Genomic DNA, 11,326 nt, shown 5'->3' on the forward strand with positions numbered 1-11,326 from the left:
CATATCTTCCCTCTAAATGGGTGGGCTTTATTATCGCGGACTTTATGACAAGTTCGCTGTGAAACGTTTCGTTTTTCCATAGCAACAACAACTGTCAACGGCGTAAACTCGCCTTCAAAATAAAAGCATGCCAAATTACACTTAAGACATACACTGCAACGAAAGTAACAAACACAATGCAATATCCTTTTCAATTTCAAAGAACACAAATTGGGTTATTTACAGGTGTTGTTTTGTGTGGTAGAGGGTCGCTTTCATTGATGCGTTTTGCACCCCAGGCGGGCCGTTGTTTTGATATTCCACCAGTGTGAAAAAAATAAAAAAATAAAAAAAATTTTTATTTTTTATTTTGTATTTTCACATCTCTGCGCCCCACACTTTGAGAAACGCTGGGCTAAGGGGAAGGGGAGGGACATTTCCAACACATCTCTAAGCGGTTGACCAATCACAAAAGAGTCGACCAGCTAACCAATCAGAGCAGACTGGGCTCTGTTTCAGACAGAGGGTGAAAAAAGGTGCTGCAGCACAAGCAGTATGACAAAAATAAAGACCTTTTTGAACATTAAAGCAATGAGACATGTCACAATAGAGACAAAAAATACAAATATGAACCTACAAATTAGCATAATATGCCGCATTTAATTACATTTTGTTTAAAAATACCTTAGAAATTGTTAGAAGCTGAAGTCTCCATACTTGAATTCCAAACAGTAAAATTTGCTCCAAAGTCAAAACTATACAATAAGACATCAAATAAACAGCTGGGGAAAATAATAGTTAGTTTGGTTCACCACAATAAGAAAATATACTTAATATAATAATAATAATAATAAAATAATAATAATAATAATAGCGATTGAACTAGAAGGGCACTTTAAAATCACAGACCTCCCGGCAAATCCAAATGACAATGATAAGATTGGTTCGTTCTTGGCCCATGCTTTACCCTACAAGTTTAAGGAACATTGGGAAGGAAGTTCTTCTGTTATCCTGCTGACAAACTCACCAAAGAAACTGAAAACCGAACTTCCTTGGTGGAAGTAAAGCTTAGAGGAGCACCGAGCCTCAGAGGAAAACCATTTATTGGCCGACTATGTTCACTGGTGTTATTGTCATGTTGTCCCTTAACAGCAGAAATAAGCAGCCTTGTCCAAGCCATGAAAAACAGCCCTAAACCAAACATTCAATAATGGTAGTTTATGGTGTGAAAGCTAATAATAAATTGCTACAAAATTAGTCCTTTTTAAGTTTATCAATACCACATACATAGTATGTATATTATCATAGACAGACCGCTCTTATGTGAAAAGGTTTAAAGAGGGACTGCATATCTGACCTGCCCTCTACTGGTGACGGGGAGAAACTGGAACCACCTCTGAAAGAGCACAGCATACAGGATCTGCAAAGATTAGTTGATAATCGGCGAATATTTTTATTATCAAATCAGTTTGAGTTTTTTCTTAAGAAAAAAAGGCAGAAAAAACGTTGCTCCTCTCGGACAGTAAACTGAATATCTTTCAAGAGAGAAAAAAAACAAGACATTTGTCATCTTGGGCTTTGGAAGAAAACTATTTACACCAATTCCTGACTTTTAATAAACCAAACAATCATTCAATTAATTGAAAATGAATAGACGGATGCTTGACAATGATCCTAAATTGCAGCCCCAAAGCATAGAAAACGCTTATTCAACGAGAAATCATTTGCTTTTTCGGTTGGAAAACAAGGATTCAAAGTTCTTCGAGCCTTAATGTCTTTCATCAGTATTGGTTTAAAGTAATATAGGCTAGAAATTGAGCTTTGAAAGTGAGGAATTAAGTTGGTTATTACTGAATCGTAAACAATAATCAGCAACAAAACAACTCTTACAAATGTATTACCGTCAGTATGCTGTTCTGTTTGTATTTCTTTGTGCTGACAACCATCCTTTAAGATGGATATAACAAAAAAGGCCATTTGCAATAACCTACATATAACTGCGACTGCTCTCTTACCTGCGAATCTTCTATCCCTGCTCTAACATTACTTTCCTTTTGATCTGACTGACAGATCTTCCCTGGATTCACCTAAAACAGAAATATAAGTGATAAAGTCAGAGATACTGGAACATATTATAGCACGTGTATCACGGTATCACCACAGGAGCCAATGTTTTCATCTCAGTTTATTCAGTTACGCTTTCCAATCACAAAGGTATATTTGTACATTCATTAACATTATAAAACCTTCTGGACATGCACGTTTTTATGTGCGAGTGTACAGTATGTTATATTCGATTAGTGCTTATTTACAATTCAATAAAACCGCTAAACATGTACAAATATTACATGCAGTATACATTTATGAATAAAATGGAAAAGGCGCTTTTCACTTAGAAGATGTCATCCATCATTGGCCAGCAATGTCCCACATTCAAACCATCTGTTCAATAAAGACGAACTTTAACCTTTTTCTTTATATACACTTCATAGGCCACAACTTTATTTCTTTTATTGATAATCCAACAAACAATTCAAGTAAGTCCAACTCTCCCTGGTCAAAAATACCTTCAATAATCCACTTGGTGAGCTACATCCTTTTTTAGATCGCACTGAATTATTAAAAGGACTTTTACATACCACCTTATCCATCATTTAATATTCCTTTTTCAGCCTTGTCTGTTTAGGTGCGCAAAACAACTTCACAACGCTGCGTCGAAACAACATAGAAGAAAAAAAAAGAATTAAAAAAATATGAATTTGGACAAACAGCAGCAATATTAAAAACAAACGGTGAGTGCTAAGGTTTCGGATGCGACGTACCTTTTTCACCTGAGATTAGATTTCTTTGTAAAAGAGCCGAAGTTGAATGGTAGCACTTAGAGAGGCTTAAAGCACTGATAATGTGGACATGAACATGTAGTGGAGAAAGACATTTTGCACAAACATACATTTATGACATAAGGCTGGGTATCAATTGAAGGTTTTTCTAGGCGTGTTCAAAACTTTGGGGAAAAAAATACCAAAATGGTAATTATTTGGAGATATTTGGCTGAATAGAATCACATTTTTCGACACAAACCTGCCCAATTCCAACGGCAAAAATCCGGAAATGTGTAACTAAATAACAATGAGCATAAGGACCAGCATTCTATACAGACACCTTGATGTCTGTACTTAAAAACATTGGATACTCAGCCCTACATACAGCACATACTTTGACTTGTCTTTCAAAAGAAACCAGAACTCAAATCAAAAGATGATTGTTTAAGTGTTCCAACACAGTCTGTTCAATTGTACAGTGTAAGGCAACAGATAAGGATGATTAGTGCTTCATTTAGTTTGAACCAAATTGGCCGTTTTGTACGGTTTAGACATGGGTTGTCCAAAAAGGCAACATTGTCATTGTAAAAGAAACCTAACGCTGATTTCAGACTCATAATGAGAGCAGAAACGCACCGTTACACAGAGCAGCTAAATCAGTGGTAGTGTAGAAGGCAGATGCTTAACCCAATATCATTTTAGGCAAACCCTCTTATTGGACAATTGTCATTATTACACCTTCTGGAAAAGATGCTGACATGAGCATTCTGTGGCAACAGCGTCACAGAAATGGCTGGCAATATGGAGAAAATCAAATATCACCATATTTCTGATCAAATACCTTGATATAGATATTGGGACGTATTATAGTGTTGACTGTGCTTTCACATTTTTAAATAATGCTTAGTTTTGTGGATATTAAGGCAAATAGTAGTATGGCTCAAACTAAATCCAGCCTTTAAAACCAAGAAAAGACACCATTACGCTCAGAAGTGTAAGATGATATCTTGTGTCATATCACAATATCGATCTAATAACGATATATTACCCAGCCCTAATCACGGCCGGTTTAGGCTTTTTCAATTCTTATTACTTCTCCAAGTAATGCTTTAATATTAGATGATTTTACAGAGTACTTATCTGCTAAGAACAGATTATACTCTGCTCTTGGTTAAAAGGGTATTTAAGGATTTCATAAACCTCAAATAGTGTCTTAATGACTAGTGCAGAAAGGCATGGTATCATTTAGTGGAGTGGTCAGGTCGTACTGCACAGTACAGTATGATGCCACTCATTTTAAACAAAAGACAACTCCTAGCTCTCAGTCTGTAACATATTCTTCACACTGACTGACATTCTTCTTACTCGATACACTAAAAGAGAGGTGCCAATATCAGGAACAATAAAATGTCCACTATGAATTAAATAATTTAGTAACACTTCTCTACAATGGAAATGAAAGCATGTTATGATACTAACACATAACCACAACTGGTACTGTTGTGAAAAACAACAGCGAACACAATTTGCAAGTCTGCATGGAAGCCTCCGCTCGTCTCTACAGATCGGAGAAAAAGGCAAGTCTGTTGAATTTCCTGATTTAAAATAAATCTTTAAATTGGTTTAGCAAGAGTTCAGATAGACGACACGAGCATGTCATGCACAGTGAAACAGCTAAATATAAAGATATCCTTCATATTGAGATCCCCCTCCTCTCGAGCTTATGTGGCAATAATTCAGTGTAGAGGTATGTGACAAACCAAAACGGAGTATTAGAAACCATCAGTGAGTATGAGTCGATGCTACACAGCACTGTGTTTTGCTCTATTTTGTACTTTAGTAGCACATCTTGTAGGGCACGTGTCCCCATAGCGCCTTTTTCTTGCGAAAAATCGCTGGCAGCGGACGTTCCCAGCGTTTCAACAATAAACGCTCCCTGCACTTTTTTATTGTTTCTATGACAACGATGTGTCAAAAAAGGGGTCGCAGCTGTTGACTGACAAGCATGGATTTCATCATCCGTCTGTGCTACTATATATTTGTTCACAATGTTTGTTTCTGCTCCAACCAATGGGCTTTAGGGTCTCTTATGAAACTTATGATAGTTTCCATTTGACAGAAGAGCACTCGGAAAAAATACGCTTCCTACATCATGCGCTGTTCTCATTGGAATCCATTTTTAAAAAAGATGCTGTATGGTCACGGGCCCTCACTAAACAAAACATTTGTGTGCGAAAAGAAAGCGTTTTTTCTGTGTGTCTGCAAGGCATGGAGTGTGAACTTTTCCACGTCGCAAATAAGAGTCAACTGAGCCCTTAACATATGGCTTTCTCGACATATATCCCAGATTTTTCATTTTTATTAAGAGAAAATATTTCTCTGTGGAGTGAACCTGCTGGTAACTGCTTCGTCAAATGTTTCTTTTATCTTTATAAAGTCTAAGACTTGACTTTCATCTGTGTTCCTTCTGTTATTACCCCTGGCCAAATCCTACAGAGCTTTTTCCATACAGAGACACAATATTGTCTTTCATTAGCTATTCTGCATTGCTGCTATTTCTTAATATCCTCTAATAAAGGAATATGTGTCACGAGCATCAAATAAAATCGGTTGTATCCATCCATTAGTCTTCGTTCATTTCGATTAAGAATGTCTGGCTGTTGCATCACTGCGATGTGATCTGCTGGATGCTTGCTACTCCTGCAGGCAGTTCTCTGATAGAGATCGGTGTCTCAGAGGTGCATCACAAGCTCACGCTGCAGTGCAACGACCAATAACCACGTCTGATATTTTTAGCTTTGAGCTCAGGTTACAGCGGCTGTTTGCCAGAGTTTCATCTATCTTTTCTGCAACTATAGCAAACCGTTTATCAGTATGTCTCAGTGGCGACCCACAGGTGAGTGTGTGAGTGTGTGTCTGTCAGCACCAGGGTTCACGCTGCGCTCTGCCTCGGGCCAGACTGTCTGCCCTCTGCCAGGCGCTGTGCATCAGGGCGAGGGCCTCGCTGCAGCGCTTCTGCACAGAGGGGTCGACCACCTCTCTGTGGGGGAGGTCAACCTGTGTGTGGAGAGGACATACGTGAGGGTTCAACTAAAAGGACAGCCAGAGACAATGTAAGAGTAGTAGATCTGAAAAACAAATATTCTTTGGACAGCAAATAATGCAGCGTTACTGATTTGAATGACTAGTCTATCCTCTCACCTGGAAAATGGCCTTCCATGTGGTGCTTAACACCTCCATCAGTCGATCTCTCTCCTCACAGCCGCTGAAGTACAACACCCAGGGAGGAAGGAACTGTGTCCGATCTGAGGCAAACTCCTACAGAGGGACAAATGGGGAAGACTCACATTAAAAGTCCGAACAACAGGAAATAATATCAGTACTATAAGCAGTTGGATATTCAACAGTTCACCTGATTTAAATACCAATCACACAGTCCAATCTTTGCAGTTGGAGGAAAATGTGGTAATAAAACATAAGACAATTGGATTCAAGGGCCACGTATATTTGTTGTTGTGGACAGCCCTAATAAACCTGTGCAATTGTTGTGCTGTCTGTTCATCAGTCGTGCCCTCTTAGATATATAGAAAAAGGAGGAGGAGCTTCTGTTTTTTAACATTTAAAAATCATTCATTTCATTGGTTCAGCATTTATTCATATTTGCAAAACATCACTAACATTCATGACATATTATGTATATTTAAATGTCAATAAGCATGCAAACCCTAAACAAGAACCTGAAAACATAATAACGGATAAGGCAAAACTGTACGTCATATATGCATCACACATGAGTACAAGTCTAATATAAAACCATATATTTTGAGCCGATGGCCACTCACAATGACGCAGTACTCCTTGTCGGTCTCCACGCTGACAGCGGTGACATCACAGATGTCGGCACTGCCCAGCGAGCGGAAGAAGCTGGTCTGACAGTCCTGATGGCAGGTGAGCAGCTTCCTGTCTGTCATCACCAGGCAACATGGGATACAGGGAGTGGGGGCCACACCCTGAGGGATGACCTGCAGGGGAGGAGGCTTTCATTTCATTTCATCATGTGCATATAAACAGGGCTTGAATACATCTTTATTGACATTTTGCTGAACCGTGGATGCTTCTTGCACATTATGAACATCAGCATTCCATCATTTTTCCACTGCATCTATAAAAACATATTTTGATGCATGCAATACTGGAAAAGTAAAGCTGTGCTGGCTAAACACATGTTGTATGCTCCTCACCCCTTTGGAGACGGACTGGCAGAGCAGCAGCATCCACTCGGACATGTCCTGCTCGTTGTTGGCGCTGAGCTCCAGCGGGGGGCGCTCTGTCAGGATGACCTGGAAGGCGTGGGGCCGCTCCGTGCTGTTGGAGCGCCGGCAGCCTCCACAGTGCTCTCCTCTGCGAGACAATATATCAGTAAATAGCTATGTCTCAGAGTGTTTACTTCCTTTTAAGTGTTATTAGTAAAAAACTGTCCATCTGCTATGTGCTTCTTACCCCATAGTGACAGACAGCACAGGCTTGACATCAGTTCTTTCTGCATACAGGTACAGAATCCCTTTACTGCAAGAAAATAGAGCATTTATTTGTATTATCAGAAAATAGACCATAAATGACATAAATATAACGTTTTTATTAATAGATATAATACAATCTAAACTTTACTAGATGAATGCCAGCATCAGTCACAATCCACTCAAATATCATTGTTATTATAGCAATAGGAAGGACTACTGCCAGCCTCCTCTACGTGTTGTGCTATTCATTGTGTACCTCTGGACAGATTGGCAGGAAATCTGCAGGACTGTTTTGCTCAACGCACAAAATTCAGAGTCAGTCTGTCTGGAAATATGTTGGCATTTTTCACTTCAGCAGAAGTGTCAAATAGTTAACCATACATTTACCTTAATACTACGGATTATGGTAAATGTGACCTACACTTTTGGCATGCAAAACACAATCATTTACAGACCCTCTAAGCCTTTTTATGATTATATATCTAAATAGTTACTATAAATGCAATTGCACAAAATAAATGTCATAGTATGTCTTTACACCCCAGTGTAAGAAAAAGTTTTTAGAGAGTACTTGTGCATGGACAAGTGAGTTTGGCAATTTACTTGTCCGAATACATCGATATGTATATGTATGTATTTTACATTTTCCCACGTTTTTTACGGTAAGATTTTACTGCATCCCACCTAGGGTTGGGTATCGTTTGGATTTTAACGATTCCGGTTACGCTTTTGGATTCCGGTTCTTTTCGGTTCTCGATTCTGAGAGGGTAAAAATAAGTCCCATGACAAACTGGGAGAAAAATATATTTATGAAAACATTAAGTCAAATCTGTATTCCTATTTACAAATCACTTCATACTGTTTAATTTTGTTACGCTTATTGAATACAATTATATAAAAATAATTGTTTAGTTAGTTCTAAGTGGTGCAGTTTGAGAATGTACAATTGGCCCAGTCTCCTCTGATTTTACACTGCAAGTCTGGGGGTCCGGGGATGTGAGGACAGCTCGAGGACACAGACATGGAAGCTGATTTAATTCATAAAGAAAATGGCGGTCAATATTAACAACACAGGAGCTAAAACGCTTAATAACCTTCATTACGTGTTAGAGAAAGAACATAAGAAAGGTTGACAAAGATGAGGCTGTTAAACGGGCAGCAAATCCGCTGTGTGTAGAGAGAGAGAGAGAGAGAGAGAGAGAGAGAGAGAGAGAGAGAGAGAGAGAGGCTGAGCTGCACAGCTGATACGGCAACACGATACGGAGCATAGGGAGAGAGAGCAGCGGTCCGCGGGGCTCCGCCTCCTGTTCCTTCAAACTCTTATTAATTCCCGGGGTACCGGACAATTGTTATTTGTTCTTACTCGGAACCGAGTTTTGCTTCCCAACTCTGCCACTGTGCTACACGTCCCGCCCCCGTCTAACAGTACAGAAAGCGGCGAGATGCATTTCCTTAGGAATCGACAAGCAGAACCACAACAATGGCGGACACGGACAATTTGCAAATTAGTTATGCCTTTTGTAAGCTGAATTTATCAATAATTTGTCAATAAATAAGGGCGAAAAACGTCACTTGTCTGTCGGACAAGTCAATTGAAAGATCTACTTGTCCGATATTGTAAACAACACGTCCCGGACGGTGGGACGTGTGCTTTTTCGCACACTGCACCCACATCGATAAATGCTCATTTCTTAATTTTATTAGCTGTTCATATACATTTTATCTCCCGAATATTTTTGGTTTACATGCTTGTGTAGATATAACCAAGATTATGATTAAATCAAACATTTTCAGACTTACTAATGTTTTGAGAAAATGTAAACATTTAAATAAAGCATATTCCTGACCTTGAAAACAATTGAGCATTTTCCAAACTATCAAAACGTTTTTCTTAAACCCTGGACATTCATGCTTCTTGTGAGCCCATTCCATCTTGTTAATACAATGCGGGAAGGCAAATGTCCAATGTACACAATGTTGTATTGAACCTGGCTGATATATACATTGATAGCAGCTGAAAGGAGCGGCCGGTACCTGAGGATGAGGTAGCAGCTCTTCCACAGCTCCTTCCCCAGGTAGGTGGTTCCGGAGCGGTACTGCAGAGACCCCTCTTTGGTGCTGGCAGGCCGTCCAGCAGATGGTGGGCCACTCTGGGGGGACAGAGTCATGTCCATGGGATCCTCCCAGTGGACCAGGGAATACAGCTGGATAGACACTTCATATGCCTGCAGACACAAGAAATAAGTACCGGTAGATGTTCTTTATGAGTCTGCAAAAGAATAGTGGGGTTGTTAAATAAAAGAAGAAAATATTCTTCTTTTTATGTAAAATATGAACATTGACTTATAGAGACTTAAGTATGTCTCACTGTGAACAACATGTTTGATTCATTTTCAATATAATGTTATTAATAATAATAATAGCTTGGATTTATATAGCGCCTTTCATGAGACCCATGGTCGCTTTACAAGGAAGAACAGGGCAAGACAAACATAAAAAAACAAAACAAAAGGCAGTCAGACAGACAAAAACAACAAATAGATTAGGGGCCAAAGGCCTTAGTAAACAGATGGGTCTTGAGGGCCCTTTTGAAGGCGTCAAGCGTGGGGATGTTGCGGATCTCCGCATTATTGTGATACATTGAAAAAAGTCTGCATTGCATTACTGTAAGATGTTGTGCATATGTGATCATTTTTGATAACTCATTTCTTTTGTAAACAAGTTTCTATTTCAGTCAAAAGGCTGTCATTCTGAGCAAGTAAAACTAATTACTTTTATGTCAAAACTCTGTAATTTTATTTTATGATTAATAGCTGAATTGCTGCATTTATGTCAGCTTTCTCTCTGTGAGAAACAGAGCTATAATGAAGAGCTAATGGAGTGTATGTAAAGTTTAACATGTCTGTACCTCACAGTGAGATTCCTGGGAGACAAACTTAGTGAGGGCCAGTTTCTCCATGGTAGCGTCCGTCAGCACAGAGGGGTACGGAGGCTCACGACATCCCTTCACCATGGCTGACTTCAGAATGGATAAGAAACACCTGTAAGTGAAGGAAGAGGAACTGGATAAGATCAGTGTCTAGTATGGCTCATATGTGAGATTTTAGAGGTATGCATGCTGGTTCTTTGCACACTGACACAATTACAGATTGCAAATAAGACCATTTATTGAACCAAAAAACAAAGGTGCAGAGATTAACAGGTTCACTCACTGAGTCAGAGAAACATCAGCTGTGTCCAACAGGAACTTCCTTCTTCTGTTGTTGCAAACCACCATCACTGTCTGTTGGTCAAGGCCCACCTAAAGTAAAACAACATTACAAATAAGATATCAGACACAAAACGTTGTGCTCCACTACCCCAGCTGTCATGTCATGCTTAAGTCTACATGGTTCAAATCTTGTAACTTAACATGGATCACATTGAGGATCATGTAGACTGCAGGTTCAACCATGATGTGACAGTTTGGGCTAGTGGAGCAGTATATAAATAGAGTTGCAAGAAAAAGTATGTGAACCCTTTGGAACTACCTGGATTTCTGCATAAATTAAATGTGTTCTGATCTTCATCTAAGTCACAACAATAGACAAACACAGTCTGCTTAAGCTAAAACCACACAAACAATTATATGTTTTTATGTTTTTATTGAACACACCATGTAAACATTCACAGTGCAGGGTGGAAAAAGTATGTGAACCCTTGGATTTAATAACTGGTTGACCCTCCTTTGGCAGCAATAACCTCAACAACAAACGTTTCTAATACGCTACGCATATCAGACTGCACAACGGTACCAGACCGGACGAATTTTGGGACCCATTATCCCTTCTTTACAAAACTGTTCAGTTTCAGCAAATAACTTCTTGGGATTGTTCTGCGTGTGAATCGTCTCTTGAGTCATGCCACAGCTATCCTAAATTGGTTGAGGCAGGACTGCCTGACAGGGCACTCCAGAAGGCGTATTTATCTCTCTGTTGAAGACATTCTGTTGTTGATTTTACTGGT

General features: G+C 39.3%; 1 protein-coding gene across 2 annotated transcripts in view; it reads right to left on the reverse strand.

Annotated features, from left to right (window-relative positions):
• Positions 1-2,157: 2,157 nt before the first annotated feature.
• Positions 2,158-11,326, reverse strand: part of plekhm2 (pleckstrin homology domain containing, family M (with RUN domain) member 2) — a 29,026-nt gene continuing 19,857 nt past the window's right edge. For both annotated transcript variants that reach the window (XM_010778278.1, XM_010778277.1), the window contains 8 exons: positions 10,534-10,622; positions 10,230-10,362; positions 9,356-9,546; positions 7,302-7,367; positions 7,043-7,202; positions 6,644-6,823; positions 6,003-6,119; positions 2,158-5,858 (listed from right to left, as the gene is read on the reverse strand). In XM_010778278.1, the coding sequence (XP_010776580.1) occupies positions 5,721-5,858; positions 6,003-6,119; positions 6,644-6,823; positions 7,043-7,202; positions 7,302-7,367; positions 9,356-9,546; positions 10,230-10,362; positions 10,534-10,622 (1,074 nt within the window). In that variant the 3' untranslated portion in view covers positions 2,158-5,720. The remainder of the gene's footprint in view (positions 5,859-6,002; positions 6,120-6,643; positions 6,824-7,042; positions 7,203-7,301; positions 7,368-9,355; positions 9,547-10,229; positions 10,363-10,533; positions 10,623-11,326) is intronic.

This window comes from Notothenia coriiceps, unplaced genomic scaffold, assembly GCF_000735185.1.
Source record: "Notothenia coriiceps isolate Sejong01 unplaced genomic scaffold, NC01 NC01_scaffold00019000, whole genome shotgun sequence".
In the NCBI taxonomy this organism is placed as follows: Eukaryota; Metazoa; Chordata; class Actinopteri; order Perciformes; family Nototheniidae; genus Notothenia; species Notothenia coriiceps.